Raw genomic sequence first — 22,072 nt, 5'->3', positions numbered from 1 at the left:
GGAAGTGGAACACACAGAGGGATGGGACAAGATCCAGAAGACTGGTGCTTGTCCTTCAGGTCACAGAAAGAAGGGGAACAAGATGATTGTCATTGGCATCACTTAGGAAGTTACTGAAATTGGATAGACAAGGAGGCTTAGGAGGTGGACTCAGTGAGACCAGGAGCCAGATGGATGAGGGAGAAATGGGTCTAGCGTTTCATCCAGAGCTTCTGGCTTGGGTGAATTAAAGGATAGCAGTACCATTGTTGTTTAATAGGTACAGAGTTTCAGTTCTGGAGATGGGTATAGTAGTAATGGCCACACAACCGTGTGAATGTACTTGGTGCCACTGAACCATCCACTCCAGAAGGGTTAAATGGTAAAATGGTATTATGTGAATTTTACCACAATTTCCTTTAAATGCGAAGAAAAAGGCAGTGCCATTAGGAGTCCGAGATGTGGAAGAAGATAATAAATCCCAGCTCAGAAGCTTCAGCTGTCAGTTTCTCTCCCTAGTCTCCCACCAGAGCCAGGGACTACCTATTCTGGATGCTCTTTGCTCTTTGCTCTACTTCCATTATGCCCTGTTCTACCATAGGGTCACGTTTACATGTCCAGCTGTCTCTGGAAAGTAAGGTCCTTGAGGATACAGGCTGTCTTCATTTTATGTCCCAGGTGTGCCTCTCTGACTTTGACCCTGATGCAAAGCGAGGATGGGGGTTTGGGAAAGGGATGGGTCAGAAGGGACTGAAGGGAATTCTAGCCAGTGACCTTAAGTTCAATCATAAAATAGCAGACTATGTCATCACTTGCTGGCAGGAACTGGTGATGGGGCTGAAAGAAGACTTGGAATTATTGAACAAGGAAATTGGCATGACAACTGATCAAAGGAGGGGAAAAAAAGGATTGTCCCAGGGTGACATAGCTCAAGCTGAAAATCATTTTCTTGTGGGTGCAGCCATATAATGAGTAGTGTGATTTCCTCCAGCTGTGTTTAGCAGCGTGCAACCAGAAGCAGAAAGCTGAGGAGCTGGAAGGACCCATAGTTGGGGCTTTGCTAGGGAGATGGGGTGTGAGTACAAAGAAACAGAATCAAGGGTGCAGGCAAGAAAGTAGTTCATGTACTTGACTGTGAGATCCAGTCTGGGGAGGGAAGGGCTTGAGGTCAGAAAGAAACTGAGAAAAGGAAGGGGAGGCCAGAGGAGAATATTTTATGGGGATGAAGGAGATTTAATGGCAGAGCAAGAGTGAGAAACCTGGAAAAATAAGAGCTTGGGTTGGGAAAGCTTAGACTTTGAGAATGATATGGTTCCTGGAGGTGATAAGATCTGGGGTGTGGCCCAGGAGTGGGCTGCTGAAAGTAACTAAAGGTGACAGGGGACCATGTTGTGCAGGCCAGGTAGTCAATGGGCCATCCACAAGGGAGAGGGGCACGGCTCCTTGTGGGTCTGAGAGTCAGGCTACTTCCCCTGTAGCAACCTCCTGTATCTTCTGCTGCCTGCTCTTTCCCACTCTTCCGCATAGTCCTGAGCAATATCATTCACTCTTCTGACAGCAGCTAGAGTTCCTTTGCTATTGACTCCTGAATCCTCATTAGCAGCCCAGCCCCCCACCATTCCAGAGTTCAACTGACTTCACCTTGGCTAGCAGTGTCTCAGACCAGCTCAGTCGAGACAGGCAAGAACTGAGCTTCTCGCCCCTTCTACCCCAATCCCGTGTCTACTGTGTTAAAAGGCCCCACAACTCCCAACCCCTGGCCCAAAGCCAGAAGTCAGGAAATCATTTGTGGATTCTCCCTTCTCCTCACTCCTTAGGCCCTAGTGATCCCACTACTAAAGCTTCTTTCACCTTTGTACCTAATTCTATTCTATATCCATTGTCCATAGCCAGGACTCAATGGGAGGACCTCACCTTGTAGGGAGCACATTGGAAATTGTAGGGGCATTTTTCTTTTCCTGTCTAATAATTGTCTCTGAGGAGTAAAATTATTCTGGGTCTCTTGGAGATATTCAGATGACCCTTCTCACTTATTGACACAAAATGTAGCTCATTTTAACTAAGGGTTGAATACTTTCAGTTTCAAATGCTCTGAAGATGAGACTTTTTAAATCATTAAAACTCATCTTGAAACAAAGCATTGGCTTTATGCCTACCTTTCTAGTCTCAGGGTCTTAATCAGTTAACTCTCCGCTCAGGAATAAAGAACAGTCCTAGTTTGGAGAATTCCTTTTCTCAATAATGACATTCCGATTATTCCTGTCCTGGAACAAATCAAATCCAGCTTAATCCCAGAGAAACATTGAATATCAAAATTAAGAAGCCCAAAGGTCTGAGTCTCAGCACAGGGGCCCACTGACCTTTGGCTGATGCTGCAACCCAGGAGCGTGATGAGCCCAGTCCTTGGCCCCAGTCGCCATGCATCCCTGGAGCTGCAGGGCCCTACACCAAGTGCTCATCTGTCATTCCCTGCCACGTCCACTGCTGACCCCAGGCGCACTGGGTGGGGTGGTGTGGGAGAGAGGCTCCACCTCACTGCACCCTGCTCAGCTGCTTGTCTCTATCTGGCCTGCCTGTCCGGCACAACCAAGGGCAGGCCTGAGGGGGCACAGGTCTCTGGTCCTCCTGCATAATCCTCAATTCTAGGCCATCCCCTCAGTGTGTTCAGGTCTCCAGTTCTTAATGAATTTCTCTGAGGGCTCCAAGTGCACCCCTTGGCTCCCATCCACCCTTGGCCACTTTCTTCCAGCAGATGCCAGACACATTACATTAGCATAATAAAAACAAACTTTGTAGAGTACAACTACCTCTTTTTTTTGGTACCAGGGATTGGACTCAGGGGTGCTTACTTAACCACTGAGCCACATCTCCAGCCCTTAAATTTTTTTTAATTTTTATTTTGAGACAGGGTCTTGCTAAATTGCTTAGGGCCTCACTAAGTTGCTGATGCTGGCCTTTAACTTGCAATCCTCCTGCCTCCGAAGTGGCTGGGATTACATGCATGTGCCACTGCCCCTAGCTGAGCACTACCTCTAAAATACTTTTCATAAGCTCTTTTTAAAAATTATTTTTATAAGTTAAGAATCATCATTGCCACCTTATGTATGAAGAGACTCCAAGAAGACAATCCTAAAGCTATATAGTTAGTCAGTATTAGACTCAGAATTGGGTCCTCCGATACCAAATTCTACATCTTATTAACTGCATGTGACATGACTTTCCCACATACTAGATGAACACAATTAATTAGACTTGGTGGCACCAGAGCCATTCAAGTGGGCTTATAGGGACTGCCTCCCTTCTGAGATGACATGAAAACCAGGTCAGCAGACCACATCCATCCTGGGCTGTGGTAGACAGATCAAGAACTTTCATTTGTAGGAAAGTCATAAAACAGGCAAACCCCAACAAAATATTTCTTCCTGGTGTGTCCATTTATGGTGAAACTACACAGACCAGCAAGGCATTCATTAATGTACATTTCAGGTTGTTGCTCTGGGGACCAGCAGGGAGGTAGACATCAGGCTTCTAGGGTGCTGGGCTGGTCGAGTCCCTAAGCTAGACATATATGGATGGTGTGTTTGTAGGAAGGCCCGCAACACTGTAGAGACAGCGAAACTGCTGCCAAGAAGTGGTCGGTAGTGAGAGGAGAGCAGAGAGGAGAAAGAAGGAAAAGACCAGGGGCTGACAGAGTATTTGCTAAGGCCAGCAGTGCCTTCTTATCAGAACTGTAACTTTGTGTATGTGCAAGACCAGATCTGCATAAAGAGAGAATACTGATGCTCAGCCAAAAGGTTTTTCTTCATTTTGATGGATATTTCCAAATTGGTGTCCAGAGGAGGTACCCACCGACAAGCATCTATGAGTACCTGTTCCCTAAACCATAGAGTATTGTGTGTTATTAAGCTTTGAAATCATTGGTGTGCTGGTGAAGAATAATGTTTTGTTTATTTGCTTTTCCTAGATCAAGGTTGAGCTTTTAAAAATATAAATTATTCCTGACTTACTTTTCTGTGAGTAGATTAACTTGTCTCCTCTCCCCACCACCAAAAAAAAAAAAAAAAGAAAAAGAAGAAGACCAGGGTCTGGGGAACCTGGGAACCTGGCAAGAAACATGACGGAAGGAAAGCAAAATGGAGTCAGTGTCCAGAGTCCTGATTCTAGAGCAGACAGAAGTGCCGTGAAATCCTAACTCCACCTTTTAGGAGCTGGGTAGGCAGGACCTACCTAACCTCTCAAAGCCTCAATTTTCCTCAATCTCAGTGAACTAGGAACAAAAATAGAAATATCGTAAGGATGTCAGAAGCATGAAGTGACACAAAATGTGTTCCACCCAGTATGGTGCCGTGGGCTGATTCCTGCCCTTCCTTTCTTTTCTGACCACACCTTTCCCACCCTCCGTACCCATGCCTTCCTCCCACACAGCTCAGGTTAAAATCAACCCAACTGCTCTTTTTTTGTCAAGTCGTTTATAAATAACTCTGGCCACTTGGGAACCAGGGGAAAAGGAGGCTGCTGCCTCAGGCTTGGACCTGGGCCTGCGGTGACAGGCCTGTGTGGTCTGTCGGCGGTGGTCTAAACAGTTCGTGTTCAGGGTTCCTCTGGTTTACAGGCAAATACTCTGCTTCTGCTGCTTTCTTCTAATGCTACAGGAGCTTTCAGCCCCAGACTCGGCGTTTGCTGTCAGAGGATGGAAAAGTCTTCCTCAACTTGTGGTTCATACCCCATCCTTCCGAAGTGCTGGTTATGTTCAAAACTCTGCCAGAAAAGGTTTGTATTATGTTGTGTACCAGAATGGAAACTGGCTGTTTTTTTATGTCTCATATTAAGCACATTAATTTGAGAGAACATCTCATTTTTTTTTCAAACACATCTAATAGACTGAAATCTTTTCACAACTAATACTTCTGCCTACTTTATTATAATTTTTCTTGGACCTGATTATTTCATGAGTTCTCTTTTGCCCTGGTCATTAATGAATGAACTAATTCAGGTTTCTGACATTCCTTATTAATCCTCAATTTCCTCCCAAATCCTTCCATAAAACCCCACCTTCTTGCCCTGAAGTTAAAGAAAGGTTGGAATCACACTACTAACTCAGCTAGTTACTGTTTTTTGAGGGATTGCTCTATCTACCTCACTTACTGATAGATAATATTGATAATATAGATAATATATGATAATAATCATATAAAATTTGTAATATTGATAATCACATAAAAAAGTAAATATAAAAATACATAAAACATATAAGCATTTGCTAAATAAAAGTGCAATGTTGTCAGGAGTAGTGGTCCACACCTGTAATCCCGGCAGCTCAGGAGGCTGAGGCAGGAGGATTGTGAGTTCAAAGTCAGTTTCAGTAATTTACTGAGGCCCTAAGCAACTTAACCAGATCCTGTCTCTAAATAAAACAAAAAGGGCTAGGGATGTGGCTCAGTGGTTAAACGCCCCTGGGTTCAATTTCTGTACCTACACAAAACAAAACAAAACAAAACAAAAACACATTCTCCAAAAGTGCATTGTTGAAAATGTCATTTCAGAAATATTCTGATTTTTCTTTGTAAGCAAAACCCTGTTTAGGAAAAAAAAAAATCTGTTTTGCTTACAGGTATTCACTCAGGCCAATGTTATCTTAATAGGGTCCCTGCTATAAGTTTGTTTGTGAGCCTTATAATTCACAGATGATCATATAAATACATTTTGATGTATTCATGGCCACCAATGACATTAAACAAAGAGAAACAAATTTCTTTAACCTCTCACAAGAGGGCCCTTGTCCCAAAGCATAGAACCCTGCTTTATGAATAGATTTGTTGTTTTCTTTCTCAGATATTGTCCTATGTACACTGTGAAAATGTTTATTTAAATGCAACAGGCCCTCTGGACCACAGGTTCTGCATCTGTGGATTCAAGAATTCAACCAAGCACTGATAAAAAATATTCTTGTGCATGTGTACTAAACATATACAGTTTTTCTTTCTTGTCCTTATTCCCTGAACAACACAGCGTAACAACTATTTACATAGTATTTGGATTGTATTAGGTATTATAAGTACTCTAGAGATGATTTAGAATTTATGGGAACATGTACTTGGGTTATATGTGAATACTGTTCCATATTTACAAGGAACTTGAGCATCTGCACATTATGGCACCCACAGGGACCTTGGAATCAATCCCCTGTGGGTTCTGAGGTTCAACTGCATGCATCTCGTTTAAAGATACAATTCCCATCATACTCAAATATTTTATATTGTCTCTTAGAAACTTCCTAAAATTTCTTTTCTTGTACTGATTTTCCCCACAGGAAGCTTTTAGAGCCTTAACACTAACTCTACAGTTGATGGCTCCCTTCCATGACATTGTGGCCTACCTTTTCAGTTTTGCTAAACTTGGCAATTGTCCAGCATGCTTTGAATTTCCTCTGAGCCCTAATCCTTTGAGGAGTGACTGGGGAGGAACTGAGGGCATTGGTAAGTGACAAATGATGATTAAATCACCTTCAATATTCAGTTGGAATTCTGTGATACTCTTAATACTTAGAAAGACAGAACTATACTATTTCCTCATAAATAGCAATGATAACAAAGGGCAAAGGAGAAGTCCCCCTATAGACTGTCTCCACACTCACGCTCACCTGATGGAGCCCACATTTATGGGCTAAGTCACAAAGTGCACGAAGTCAGGAGGTGTCCCAGGTTTGTACCCTGCTGCTGCTAATAGTCACTTTACTCCCTGGGTCTCTGTTTATCCATCTATAAAATGGGGTGATAATGCCTGTCTCCTAAAGATATTCTCTGGATTGAAGTCTGTATAACATTCTTGAAGAATGTATAAGACTGCACTAAAGGTGAGTTTTGTCTCATTCTCTTTTCCTTCCTGGTCTTTGTGAGCTCACAGCGTAAGGTCAAAGCCAAGCACTCACTGTTTAGAAGCTTGCAGACAGCCCCAGAGAGCCAACAACCACCTGATAGTCCTGCGGTCAGAATGATCGAGGCTAGTGTCATATGTCCAGCTAATCAGTGAACGCTAACTCAGCACCAGGTTACAAGATATAGTATTCTTAAGAGACTGTTACTAAGATATTGCATAATAGCATTTTGTAAGTAGGGTTTACCAGAAGCAGAGAAATGGATGTTTTTTCCAAATTAAATCATTAGTCATGTAACTATTAATCAATTAACAGCAGAATATTATAACATAGTATAGCTAGGGATTTTGAAGAATGAAAAGGGCCTAAGAAATGGGGTAATGGGCCTATTTAAACCCAGTGGTTTTAAAACAAATGTAATATAATCTAATTTTATTCCTCTCTGTTCAACACATAAAGGAATGTGTGTGGGGGAGACCCTGGAGTTGGTGACTGATGGCTAATAGATGACAGACTTTGTAAATAATCCCATGTGGGACACAGGGAAGGACATGAGTGGTGACCCGGGAGGAAGATGGACACCCCTCTGAGGACAGGCAGCACGAAGAAGGGTGGCAAAGAAGGGTGGCATTGGTGTCACCTCGGCAGAAGACACAGGATTATTGCGGACTGATGAGCTCTCCAAAGAACTAGCAAGTGTTCAAGATAAGCATCAAAAGATCAGGAAGTTTCCCAAGCATTCCAGATCTTTTCCTCATACTAATGTGGATCGGTTGGGATTTTCTCAGATGGGCCCTCTTAGGGAGCTGCTGGGAGGTTGTGTGTGCTGGACCTCCCATGCAGGATGGGAGAAAGGAAGTAGGTCACGAAAAATGCCTTCCTGCCCTATGGACAGGGAGGCAGGTGTTACTTGGCGATAAGACAGAAGCTGAGAGAGCCAGGACCTTGTTTCCAAGTGAAGTCACAGCACAGGAAGTCCTACAGGAGCTGGGAGCAAGGAGTGCCCAAGCAGATTCCGTAGGAAGGTGATCTGGGGGTCCTTGTCCCTACCTGGGGAAGAATGGGCTTGGATCAATGGAGAAAACGAGGAACAGTTCTGGCAAAAGAAGGAAAGGACACAGGCCAAGGCAGCAGGCGGAACTGTTCATGGCCAGTACAGAGAAGTGAGCCCAACAACCAGCCAGTGTCCGGTGTTCAGACTTCAGGATGAAGGAAACTGTGCTCTTGCTATTAACATGCTGTAAACCTGGGAATCAGGGAGCTACGTGCAGATCAGGCTTCGAGATCAGAGTTGTGCACCGTGGCAGGTTCCAAGTAGAAGTGTTTGTGCCCCAAGCAAAGTGTTCAAAGTTGTGCATGGGCTGATTTGCTGAAATAGATAAAGTATGCATTGACTCGAACTACAGAATAAGAGAGGGGAGGGAGGGAGGGAGAGAAAAAGAGAGAGAGAGAGAGGGAGAGGGAGAAATCCCACACTAAGAACATCATCTTTTTAAAAAGCCTGGGTTAATTAGTTCCTGGCCTGATTCCCAGAGAAGGCAGGGAGAATGAAGGTGAAAGATGAGGTGAGAATCTGTTCCTTTGCAGAGCTATTTGGAAGTAGATGAAATGACTTTTGTGGACATAAAATATTTTTTAAAGGGATACTCAGGATTTTATCTTTTCTGTGGATCTTGCTGAATTCTCTCCTTCCCTGAAAGCCAGCAGCTCCCTTTGGAGTCGGTGTGAAGCAGAGGATGTAATCAGAATGTGGGAGCTGACACTGAGACTTCTTTGTAAAGGATTAGGAGGCCAGTTACAGCCCACATACAACACATCAAATTTAGGATTTCGGGAACTCTTAAGACAAACCAGCAACAAAGAGCACTGGGCTCCGAGTCTTCGTGGGGTGACAGGGACACTGTGATTGCCTAGGCTGCCTCAAACTTGGAATCCTCCTGCCTCAGCCTCCCAAGTTTGCAGGGATTACAGTTGTATGCCACCACACCTGACTCAGAGTGAATATTTTAAAATCAGTAAATAACAAAGGGAAAGTAGTTCCCATCTCCACAATTGTGTTTTAATGATAATTCCACATATCAACACATATAACTATTTTGCTAAGAATTGATCGTATGCAAAAGTGTATAAATAACACAATGGTGGAAAGGATGAGGAAAATCACCTATCATCCAAACACTTTTGTAAGCAAAATATTTTTATTTCTCTTCACTCCCACCTAGCCCTTGCTGAAGTACATTTTACATTTACACATTATAGCATTTTAAGCATGTGCAATTTTATATTCTCCTTTTCTCAATGTCACTCTAGAGGATTATAAACATTTTCCCCTGGTCACCATTTAGCCAGACAGAGTATGTATTGCTTGTAAACCAAACACACTAGGCCTTGAGCAAAGGAGGCTCACCTCAACAGTGACCACCAGGGCTGGCTCCACAAATGATCTCCCTCCTACCACCAACTCCTACAAAAGTTCTTGCACAATTTGTTCTAATGCCACTCCTCTTCTGGTGGACACTTTTTTTCAGCCCAATAGAACCAGATTTAGAGGAATCATGAGAAAAGTCTGATACTTGGACTCAATTATTTGGAGGCTGGAAAAAAACCTGAAATCATTTTATTGTTGTGTGTAAAACACCAAATGGATATGAAATCTGTACTGCTCTTCTTTTCCTACAGCCAAGAGAATGTGTTGCAAATATCAGTGACAGTACTTAGCCCTGGATCTGCCCAGATTGAGGCACCATAGACAGCTTCCCCATGCTCACAGTCCTCTGCTTTCCTAAGCAGGAGAGGCCCATTACCAGGCCAGGTTGGGAACATGGCGGCTTGGGGCTGGATGAGCTGCCGAGGTAGGGCAACTCCAGCAGTGCCCTGTGGGTCTTCCCTCTTATTCCTGCCTTCATCTGCCTATTGAGGAATAGTGATCAATTTCCACAGTCCTTCTTCCCATTACAGGGATGTCCCATCAGGGTAGAGAGATATCACTGTCCTCACGGGGAACTGATGGCATTTTAGATCAACTGACATTTTGGTAGTCCTGTAAGTGTAGGTCCACCAGGTTCCTGAAGAGCTCATTACTCTCTCCCATTCTGTCTGATCAACTCCTTCCCTGTGCCAATAAGAGAGATCCCAGGACAGCCGCCCAGATTCAGGCCTGGTTCCTCAACCCAGCACTGAGTAAGCCAAAGGGCCCTTAAGCTAAACTTCCATCTAAAGTATGTATAAATGTGTTTATATGCAGCCTACTCTTGTAGTAGCCAAGTAGGGGTCTTTCACACCTATTCCTAAAATGGCTAGAATCCCCTGGAAGGGTATGTATGTGTGTCTGTATATTTGCATGTATGTACATATATATGCATTGTTTTCTTACTTGCTTTGAATGACTTTGAGTCTTCTTTAGTCTATAAGTTAGTGTCTAGGAAGGCTGATTTGGATGATATGGCAATGAAAATAAGAGCTAGTTTATGATTTATAATAGTTTCAAGTTCCTGATGAATATACTGAGAACTATACTTTCCCATTGCTTATAATTTGTCTTTTTCTTTCTATTTTGAGACCATAGCCTTGTAAGTTTTAAGCTTTCTTTCAACAGCATGTTCTCACTGCGCTGAAAAGCAAAGCAAGTTTTTATCTTTTCAAGGAAGGAAGGAAGGAAAGATAAATGAGACCTTAGGTTCTAGAGCACAATGCTTTGCTGACCTAGCAAAACATAATTAGTACATCTATCAACAAAGAAAGGGAAGACTGTTCAGGTGACAGGTTAACTTTGGGAGGTAAAATAGGTCAGCAATGATAGCCTGTATTTCATACTGTCTGACTCAAATGTCTGTCATCTAGGATCTGAGCTTCAAGAGCTGCAAAAAATGCTTGACAGCCTCAAGAGCCCCCAAGACCCGACCCAGGTGGCCCAGGCCCTCGAACTCCGTAGGGATGTTATGTTTCTGAAATTTGATGCTGCAGTGAGGCATCTCATCCGGTAAGGACTGGAGTGCTATTCTTGCCTAGTAAATTCTGCTGCGCAGGTGTTTGCTGAGTGACCATCTAGGGAGGCCATGCTTGGCAAGATTAGATAATGAGTTTAAAATAGACCAGGGTGCAACCAGATCCAGAATGCTGGCTACAAAATGTGTCCTGCTGTGAAGGCTGTCCCTGATGAATGTGTTCTAAAATTCTTTTTTTTCCTTCTTTCTTTTTAGATATACATGACAAGTAGAGTGTATTTTGACATTATACATACTTAGAGTATAATTTATTCTAATTAGGATCTCATTCTTGGGCTGGGGATGGAGCTCAGTTGGTAGAGTCCTTGTCTCACATGCACAAGGCCCTGGGTTCAATCCCCAGCAATATACACACACACACACACACACACACACATGCATGGATCCCATTCTTGTAGTTGTACATGCTGTGGTGTATTTTGATTTTATTAAATGTAATTCCAAAGCAGTTTGCATAACAACTACTACTTTCAGTGTTCAGGTTGTTTTATTGGGAGTAAAATTTTTATACTTCTGAAGATGATTTCTTTAATATTTTCAACTTTTATTTACCTTTCGAAGGGACAGAATTTTTACTACACTTCTGGAGTTAATGGGATTGGCTACTGGAGTTAAATTTATAAATAAAAAAAATCTACTTCTGGTCTTGTAGTAACAATCCCATTAAGTACTCTGAATTTTTAAAAAAATGTTTTATTTGTCTCCTTAATCATAATTCTGATGGATTTTAGATTGAGTTTAGATTAAGATTTACAATGTTTCCAGGTTAAATTTTATATGGGAGGGGAAGAAAATTGGGCCTGAGCATTTTTTGCTTATTATTTTTCTTTCTTTCAAAATGTGTCATCTTTATTCAATTTACAAGTTACACACAGAAATGCATACAAATGCACACATATAAGTTTTTCTTTTCACATACATAGGATCACACTATTACAGTATTTTGTAACTTGCTTTTCCCTTTCAACAATGCTTCATTTTTATATTAAGTATTCTTACACTATATAATTTTAATGATTCCATAGAAAACCACTATGTAGTGGTATTATAATAATATTTGGCCAGTCACCTATTGGTATATTTGGGTTTATATATTATATAAATATGCTGCACTAAATATTCTGATAGCTGACTCATGTGCAACTATAATTACTTCTTTTTTTTTCTTTTCAAGACTCAAGATATCTTATTAACAGCTACTACAAACAGTAAGAGCTAAATTAGATTACCAAGTACAAAACTCAACATATAAAAATCAGTACTTTACATATATTCAAACAGTTTTTGGAAGATTTAATGAAAGAAAAGATTTCATATATAACAGTAACAAAAACTATTAATATATTTGTCAATAAAAACGTGAGACCTATTAAAATAAAAGCTAAAATACCACTGAAGGCAAAAAAAAAAAAATAGCCTTTCTACAAATAGAAGGACCATATTATTGTGTAAATTAATTTGTAACTTTAACTAAATTTCAATGAAAACTTAATAGTTTTAAGCTATATCACCTGATGCTAAATTTAGTGAAAAAAATAAACGTAGTAGTGGGACCAGCACTAAAACACATTAAGCCATTTTTAAAAGCCTAAATAATTTAAGAGTATCATACTGGTCTATTAGCAAAACAGAATGTCCAGAAGTAAGTACACTCAGATATGTATAGGAATTGAATGTATAAGAGGACATCATCTCAAATCATTGGGAAAAAGTAGAAGTTAATAAATGCTATAGGAATAAGTAAAGTAATATCACTGCCTTACTTCATATACCATGATAAATTCCATATGTACCAAAGATATTTTTTAAATAAAACAACCATTAAATAATAAGAAAACTTGAAATATTTTTCTTTACAAATCTGGAGTTAGCAAGAACTATCTAACATTTCATGACTCAAAATCCCCAAGTCATAAATTATTTCACTGATACTTTTTGTTAAATAAAAATCAATTTTTTATGGAAGAAGCAATCTAAACAAACTTTTAAAAAAGACAACTAAGGGAGATATTTACATCTCATATCACATAGAGCTATCCTTCCTAACATATAAATTGACAAAATCATAACCCTTCAAAACATAGAAAAAGGAAATAAAATTTTCTATTAATAAACAACAAGATAATTTCATTCATTAAAAAAGAGAAATGTAAATTAAAACTTCAAACGAAAGACCGTTTTCTCTCTCTCCATTGGCAAAAATTCTAAGTTAGCTAACATAGTCTATTGATAGGACTCTATAAAGGGAAAGCATTTTCTCATGCATTCTGACAGTGGTGTGTTAAAGTCACCCAGATTTATTGTGTTGTGGTCTATTTGAGTCCTGAAATTAAGAAGTATTTGTTTGACATACATGGATGCACTGTTGTTTGGGGTGTAAATCTTTATGATCATTTATCTTCCTGATTATGGTTCCCTTAAGGAGTATGAAATGTCTTTCTTTATCCCTTCTGATTAACTTTGGCCTGAAGTCCACTTTATCTGATATAAAGATAGAAACCCCCCCCTTTTTTTTTTAACTGAGTCCGTATGCATGGTATGTTTTTTCCCATCCTTCCACCTTTATTCTGCAGATGTCTTTTTCTATGAGATGAGTCTCTTGAAGGCAGCAATCTGCCAATCTATTTTGATTGATGAGTTTAGACCATTAACAGAGTTATTATTGAGATATGATTTGTATTCCCAGTCATTTTAGCTTATTTTTGGTTTTTAACTTTATGTGTTTTCTCCTTTGATTGGCTTTTCCTTTTGGGTAGTTCCTCCCTTTGCTGACCTACATTGTTGTTTTTCATTTCCTCCTCATGGAATATTTTGCTGAGAATGTTCTGTAGCGCAGTTAAATTCTTTTAACTTTTGTTTATCATAGAAGGATTTTATTTCATCTTCAAATCTGAAGGTTAGTTTTGCTGGTATAAGATTCTTGGTTGGCAATCATGTTCTTTCAAAGCTTGAAATATGTTATTCCAGGACCTTCTAGTTTTTAGGGTCTGAGCTGAGAAATCTGCCAATATCCGTATTCGTTTCCCCCATATGTAATCTGATGCTTTTCTCCTGCGGCCTTTAAAATTCTATCTTTATTTTGTATGTTAGGTTTTATTATAATGTGCCTTGGTGTGGATCTGTTGTAATTTTGTGCATTTGGTGTTCTGTAAGCCTCTTGTAATTGATTTTCCATTTCATTCTTCAGGTTTGGGAAATTTTCTGATATTATTCATTGAAGAGGTTGTTCATTCCTTTTGTTTGTATCTCTGTGCCTTCCTCAATCCCAATAATTCTTAAATTTGGTATTTTCATGATGTCCCATAGTTCTTGGAGTTTCTGTTCATGCTTTCTTACCATCTTTGTTTGGTCAACTTTATTTTAAAGATTAAATATTTTGTCTTCATGTCTGTCTTCCAAGTGATCCAGCCTGTTAGTGATGCTTTCCATTGAGTTTTTATTTGGCTTATTGTTTCCTTCATTTCAAGGATTTTTGTTTGTTTCTTTTTTTTTTTTTTTTTTTTTTCAGAATCTCTATCTCTTTATAAAAGTGAGATTTTGCTCTTTCATTTGTTTATTGGAGTGATCATTCATTGTCTGCATTTTCTCTCTTATCTCATCCTTTGCTTCATGAATCATTTTAATTAAGTATATTCTGAACTCTTTTTCTGATATTTCTTCTACCATGCTGTCATTGGATTCTATTAATATAGCATCTTGGTTTGTTTGGAACACTTTCTTCCCTTGTTTTTTCAAGTTGTTCATGTATCTTCCCCTCTAGCAGTGCAGATCTGGGGTATTGCAGTGTCCCCCCGTAGGCTTATAGTGACCCTGCAGGTTTCCAAAACCTCTTATTTAAGGAGGAGATCAATATTAGCAGCATCCAGTACAGACAATATGCAGCCCTAAACCAAATAGCCCCTATGAAGATGTTAACAATATTGTCATAATAAACAGTGAGGATGAGTTCAATTATTATCTACACTATAACAAATAGATTTGCAGTGAGGCCTACAATATCTAATGGTGGACAAAGAGGATGGGGTCAGGTATAGGATGCAACTGTTAGTGGGATAAGGAAAGAGTATATAGAAGTACTAGATCGTAGAGTGAAAGCGGAATCAAAAGAAGTTGGTTGTTAGCATGAGAAAAGGGAGAAAGAGACTCTGAGGAAACAGGTAAACAAAAGAAAAATAGAGCAAGAAAAATAAAGAAATAAAAACTTAAAATTTTTCAAAAAGGAGGAAAAAAATCTACACTATAACAGTCATATAGCATTCAAGTCTCCCAGTCTTCAGTAGCCTGATGCATGAGGGGTACCTGACAAGGAGCTTCTAGTCTCCAGAGGGGTCTCAGGATGGAATTGGCTCCATCTAAGGATGGCAGTTTTCACTTCCAGGATAATCCAAGATGGCCACACTGGCTTTCAAGCGGGTTGGCAAATGGGGAGGCGCAGCGCAGGCCATAGGCACCGAGTCCGTGTGGGGTGCAGTGGTTGAACTGGGGGTCCTGGAGGCGGTGCACAGTGGGTTGGGCCAGGGTTCCTGCAGGTCCTGGCTGTTGTGCCAAGATGGCAACAGCCACATGTAACCAAACCTGTGGATACTGTGATAGTGAACTTCCAGGCAACTCAGGCAGCTGGTGATACACTGGTGGTCTGCAGGCAGTCTGCAGGCTACCTGTGGATGATCAGCAGGAGGACCTCGGTTGGTGGTGATAGTAAGTGAAAGACAGGCAATGGGCAGGCAAGAGGCAGGCAAATGGGCAAATGGCAGATGAGAGACAGCAATCAGTTAGCGATCAGCACTCAAAAAGTAGTTGATATGCTGGCAGAGGGTGGGTGATTGAGGTGGACAAATGAGGTTAACATCAGGGAATTCATGAGCAGCAAAGACTGCCTCACAGAGAAACAGATTTTCCTCTGCTTGAAACCTGAGTTACGGAGTAACAAGGAATGCAGCCTCCCTCTAGTCCACCATCTTGGATCTCTGCTTATTCTTAAATTGTCAACACTTATTAACTTCTTTTGATTAATTCCCCCACATGAGTATTGAGGGGTTCTGCCCATGAATTACAACTGTTTCCCACCATTAGCATTGGGCATTTATCAAGAATGGAAATGTGGGAATTGTACTGAATGAACTATATTTTTTCTGCATTTTTTTACTCTGTCAGAGAACTTGAATTAGAATGTAAAGTCAGCAGGACAACACACACACACACACACACACACACACACACACATGAATTTCTCCCTGTTAACAAATAGCTTCTGAGCTGCAGCTTAGTGAAGCACATAGGCTTCACTAAAGGCTCTCTCAGGATAGCCCATTCCATAGGCCTACGGCTGAGAGCCCAAGGTCAACCTTTGTAAGGGATTTACAGAAGTATCCCCCAAAAGGCCTGCTTAGGTTCCAGTCTGGTACCGTTTTCCCAGGGGAACCACTCTGTCCCCCTGCCTTGCCAGGGCTTGCTTTGTGCTGGCACACTCCCTCCACAGAAATGGAGGGCACTCTGTCCTCTATCAGTTTTCAGCATCTTTCGGAGGGAACCACCCGGGTGGCACACACAACCTTATGGGCCCTTCATTTGTTGCATTTCCCTGACCTTCTTCTTTAGAGCTCTTAGGGTTGTGTTTGGAATTGCAAAGCCAGGAAGCAGCAGAGGACAATTGGATCCTTGGCCTGTTTAGCTCCAAAGCCTGAGAAATAGCTAGATTCTGAGCAGCAGCATGGACAGAAAAGGGGACTCCAAAAAGAAGGCAGGAAACAGAAGAGAAAGAAAGCAGAAAGATAAATGTCATCACTCTGGGTCGTTTTACTTAGCACTGATCCTGCAAACAAGGGAAAGTCCTTAAATAATCAAAAGAGATTAGAAGCTTGGGGAAGTTCCCTGGCCCTCCCCAGAGCTCAGCAGGACTGGGCAAATAAGACTGTTTGCCTGAGGAACTTTTTGCCTATGTAAGCTGAAGTGTTCTCCAGAGTTTTAAAAGCACTGAACTCTTACCTGGAATGAGAACAACACATGCTTCCATGGATTTGGGGGAGAGGAGAAAGGATGTGACTCAAGGACAAAAGGACAATAACCCTGTAGGGTCACCGAAAATCTGACTCCCACTTCTCTGCGCATAGATCAGATTAAGTTGCCCAATAGGCACATGTTACTAAGCACAAAACACTTCGTACTTCCCCTGTGGACCTGCCCTCTGCCAGCTTGGGCAAAGGCCTGATGGAAACTGGTCCTGTCCTCTAATGGGTTGGAATCCCTCTGTCCAGGGCTCATCACTGACCTCTGAGCATGTCCACCAACCTGCAGGAGGTATTTATTAACTAATTCGAGAAATGCCTGAGGCTTGAGCTTATCTGTGATGGTAGGTGAAATCATCATTCTCGTTGAAGGTAAATGCTAGGGTGGTACTGCAGTTCTGCCCAGTCTTTTACTTAAGTTAAGAATTGTTGGGGGCTGGGGAGATAGCTCAGTTGGTAGAGTGCTTCCCCTTGCAAGCACAAGGCCCTGAGTTTGATCCCCAGCACTGCAAAAAAAAAAAAAAAAAAAAAAAAAAAAAAGAATTGTTGGACTGGTGCCTGCCTGTTTTTGCATGGCCTGTGGGTTTAAAGATGTTTTGGCTTGTTTAAATGATTGGAAAAAAAAAATAGTATTTATGACACATGAAAACTATATGGACTTCACACACCAGTGTCCGTATGTGACGTTTTACTGGAATAAAGCCATGCCCATTTATTTACAGATTGTCTCTGACTACTTTCGCACTACAACCACAGAGTCAAATAGTTGCTGTGGAGACCATAGGGTCCACCACAAAGCCAAAAATATTTACTATCTGGACCTTTAAACAAAAATTTTCCATTCTTTGATTTAAAGGATAGAATTCCTTTGCAATTCAGGAATAGAGGGAAAAGGAAAAGTCCTTCAAAGTTATCCATAGAACAGAATAAAATATGTGGCATGGAAAGTGCCTCTGGTCAGAATGCACTGCTGATGTTCAAGTGATAAGGGGAGAGAGAAACTGAAGAAACCCGGAAGTTGTGCTCACTTCCTCCTCTGGAGGGCCCTGGCCCCAAGGGCCAGCCACAGGGCAGCATGAGCCTCTCAGTCGCGGACTGTTTGCTGGTTTCTCTTGATTTTAAAATTTATTCTTATGTTCATGCTTCCTACTTGAGTATCTTTAAACATTTTGCTAAAGTGTGTCCCAGAGTCATCTGGGGGTTTCTGGGAGACACACAGAAGGTCTCATAGGCGCTAGGCCTAGCTCTTGGCCTTGGCCACAGTCTCCAATATCTGAAAATCAAGAGCCCTAGCTTTTCCTGGCTTGCTCAGCACCACTGTGCAGGTTTTGCTGTATCTTTGCCTCCAGGAAAACTCCAGCATGTGCCCTATGAGTTAGCTGTTTCTGAAGTCTGAACTAGCCTGCCGGAGATCACACTGTGGGGGATTGTCACACAGGAGCCAATTGCTAGGCCTCCTAGGAATCCCTTACTGCTTATGGACATTTCAGAGAATTCAGGGATTTTAGTGGTCTGTGGGGAAACCTGCCTTTACTAAGGCCTGGCAGGTGGCAGGTGCTCCTTTAGCCTAAGCAAAAAGCCAGCCCTTCATTCCTATGTCTTCCCATAGCATCTGGGTGCTGCTGTCAAAATGCACTGGTTAGACCCCACCCACAGAAGATGCAGGCCAGGGTTCGCTGACTGAGGGTCTCAGTGGGTTATCACAATATCTTGTGAGACATTTTCATTATTTCCAAGGAAAAAGACATACTCACCTAAAACTTCTGTGGGTAAAGAAAACATCAGTCTTTTTTATTCAATTTTTTTAACCGAAATCACAAGAACATCCTGAGATAAGGGAAAGCAAGAAATTGGCTTTAGTTTAGTTACTATTGTGTGCCAATCTTGTGCATGTGAATTAACTATTTTTACAGATGAGGAAATAGAAATCCAGAGAAGTTGCATAAATTGCCTGGGTCTCACACACACACAAATCTTTGTATTAGAACTTGCATTCTTGTTGTCTGTGTAACTCCATAACCCTGTGTCATCCTTCATACCATATTTCTTTATCCCTTCCTGCAGCTCAGACTTGTGTTGCGGATTGACATAAATTGATTTTAAAGTATGAAGATACTTAATAGATGTTAGGTGGAAAACCTTTCAATGGAGAGGGAGGACATCAAAAAACATCTAGTCTAAAGATGTTAAGTATCATCTTGGTATTCCTTTATGTAGCATCACATTGTACAGTTCTCAGATAAGCAGTTCTGGTAGAGTGGGTGTGAGTCTTAGGAGGGATCATGATTAAGAATTGAGAAAGCAAGGAAGTATAACTCACAATTTCATCAATGGTGTTGCCTATAATTTGACTTCAGTCTCTCTAGTAGTATGCATCATACTCTGATTCTGTAGCTCAGAATGATAGTCACATTCATAGCTGAACTTTATTGATAGTTTTTTATAATTTCCAAGCATCTATATTAATAGACCCAGCGTATTACTTCATTTTTATGGCTATAATGAAAAACCTTAGGTTAAATATTTTATAAAGAAAAAAGGTTTATAGTTCTGGAGGTTCAAGGGTATGACATCAGCTTATACTTGGTTTTAGTGAAGCCCTTATGGTGCATGGTATCACAGTGGCAGGAGAGATCACATCACCAAACAGGAAGCCAGAGAAAGATTGGGGTCTCAGGAGAACTATGCTAATGCCTTCTGAGGATATACCCCAATGACCTAATAGTCTCCCACTAGGCCCCACTTCTCAAAGGTCCTACCACAATAATAAGGTCTTATTATTGCCACACCAGGGACCAAGTTTCCAACACTGAAACTTTGGGGGACACAGTTAAACCAAATCCAAACCATGGCAGCTCATATGTGCATAAAGCTGTGCTTGGGGCTCTAAATTTCTGCCAGTAATAGTGATCACTTCTAGCAATTGTTTATTTCAAAGTTCTGGACAAATTTTCTAGAATAAGAAAGCATATCAAAGAGTGAACAAGTAAGATGTGAATGGAGCTAGGCCCAGAGGAGGCTGGGACAGAGAGAATTCTGTGGATCAGTGGCAGAGACCGAGAGGAATGACCTGAGAGGAGCCATGTGGGGAGCGGTCGTGCCAGGATGCTCTGCTTCTGTGCTCTCGATTTGAGCTGGAAGTGCACGTTGCTGTCAGAATGTTCTGCTTTTGGATGCCATCATTTGAAGCAAGCACACACACCCGTGTAAGCACCACAGGAGAGGTGTGCACGTACGAAGTGCCTTGAGAGTCGAGAGGGAGGTCAGAACCCGTGTGGAACTCTCGTTTACATCTCACAGTTCCCTGTACAGTGCCTTGATACTAAGTGCTTGATACACCACTGTCACATGGGTGTTGAATGAATCATGGATTCCTCTGCAGGGCCCATTGAGTAGCATGAGAAATGTGAAAGACATAAGCAGAAGAAAATGCTTATATATCCTTTGGGCAACTCCAAGGTCCATCTTTGAGGTATCATGATAGATCAGTAGGTTTAGGGCTGGGGATGCAGTTCAGTGACAGAGCACAGGCTTAGCATGCATAAGGCTGTGGGTTCAATCCCCAGCAACTCCCCGCTGCCCCCAAATCACAAATCAGTAGTTTTATCCATTGTCTCAGTACTCAAATATTTATTGTTAATACTCATTAACATGTAAAAAGAATTTTACACTAGTGTGATTGTTTATTGTGTAAATAAAGAGCCCCTTTCATTTGTATTTAAAAATTTTTTTTTATTCTAATATGTTGTACATGACAATAGAATGCATTTATACATTTTGGTAGATCCGATGTAAATGGAGTGTAATCTCTTATTTGCCTTTGAGGTATCTATTTTGGGCTGATGGCAAAAATATTAAACTTGTCAGTACCATGTCATTGAGTAGTGATCATCTTGAGATTTTAAAATCAGTTGATTCAAAGTTCTTCCTCCCACCCTGGCCCCCATTTTGTTCTAATGGCTTCATATTCACCTAATTGGTGAGGGCAAGGGAGATAAACTGCAGTTTATCAGACAAGGGAACTCACAGCCCAGGACAGGAGGTCCTGTAGGCTACACAGGGCCTCAGAGTGAATGGACAGTCTTTGGAGCGTCAAGAGGGTATGTGCTCCCTCGTCCCTGCGGGAGGATTTGATTGGTTTGTTTGAGTAATTCCACAAGCTGGCAGGAAACTGAAACTGCTACTCAGAGATAAGCAGGAAGTACACCCGGTGCCTTTGATAAGGAGGGCTGTTTGACAATGTGGACCTTATCCTGGGAGCAGAATGGGAGGGGACCTTGTGGTTAGGCCATTCATGGCCTTTCTGATTTGCCAAATGTCAAGGCAGCACGTTATATTGGGCCTTAATTATAGGCCGCCTCGCACCACACCCTTCTCCTTCTTCATTCCCCTCATAGGTGCTTATAAGTCATCCTGGCAGTCAGGGAGAAGGAGCTACCTCACCCATCTCTGTGTGTGTTAGCTGGTCCACCCTCAGACTCCTCTGTTGGCCTACCGTCCAGTGCCCTTCCTGGACATCCATTATGGGGGGCTCAGTCACTCCCCAGGTCTTTCCCTGACACTCTGAGGGTCTGCTAGTCTCTAGAGGGCACCTCACTTCCATCAGCACTGACACGTCCCTCAGCTGTCACTAATCTCCTTCATTTTTAGCGTCTGCTCTCTGTGAGTTTTGGGCCATGCTCAGGGAGGATCCAGGCCATAGGTCCTTTGTGCTCTGGGGTATCCTCCTCCAACCCACCTTGAGTCAGCACTTTTCTTAGGCATTCACTAGAACTGAACTCTAGAAACGGTCTTTCCTTCCTTGCTAAACTCCTATTTCCTTTGGGGCAAGAAAATAATCCTAATTTATCATGCATACTTCCTTTATTTAATTTAGACTTATGGTATGAATTTCATGCTCTTGTCTCCAGGGTTTGTAGTTCTGGATGTGCAAAGCCAAGTTTGTCTAAACCAAAACAAAAACCTTTCTCTGCGTAACCCCTGGCTTTTATTACTTAGTTTAAAACTTGGTTTTACATATCAAGAACTGTTTCCTCAGCTATTGATCTTAAGATAGTCCGTTTAACATACACCTGCTATCTTTATTCTAGAGCCACAGGTATAGCGACAAATTTGGTAGCTGCATGTGGTTATTTAATTTAAATTAATATTAATTTCAGTGAAATAAAATTTAAAATTTAATCCCTGGTCACAGTAGTCACATTTCAAGT

General features: G+C 41.4%; 1 protein-coding gene across 10 annotated transcripts in view; it reads left to right on the top strand.

Moving 5' to 3' along the window:
• LOC124988397 (uncharacterized) overlaps window positions 1–22,072 on the top strand; it is a 169,944-nt gene that overhangs the window by 103,228 nt on the left and 44,644 nt on the right. For all 10 annotated transcript variants that reach the window (XR_007109424.1, XR_007109426.1, XR_007109425.1 and 7 more), the window contains 3 exons: window positions 4,632–4,749; window positions 6,290–6,455; window positions 10,694–10,832. Coding sequence is in view for 7 of the 10 variants with exons in the window: in XM_047557887.1 (XP_047413843.1) it covers window positions 4,632–4,749; window positions 6,290–6,455; window positions 10,694–10,832 (423 nt within the window). In the remaining 3 variants the exon portion in view is untranslated. The remainder of the gene's footprint in view (window positions 1–4,631; window positions 4,750–6,289; window positions 6,456–10,693; window positions 10,833–22,072) is intronic.

The sequence above is a fragment of the Sciurus carolinensis genome, chromosome 7 (genome assembly GCF_902686445.1).
Source record: "Sciurus carolinensis chromosome 7, mSciCar1.2, whole genome shotgun sequence".
NCBI lineage: Eukaryota > Metazoa > Chordata > Mammalia > Rodentia > Sciuridae > Sciurus > Sciurus carolinensis.
The sequence above is the reverse complement of the archived record's forward strand: the minus strand, read 5'-3'. Positions and strand labels throughout refer to the sequence as shown.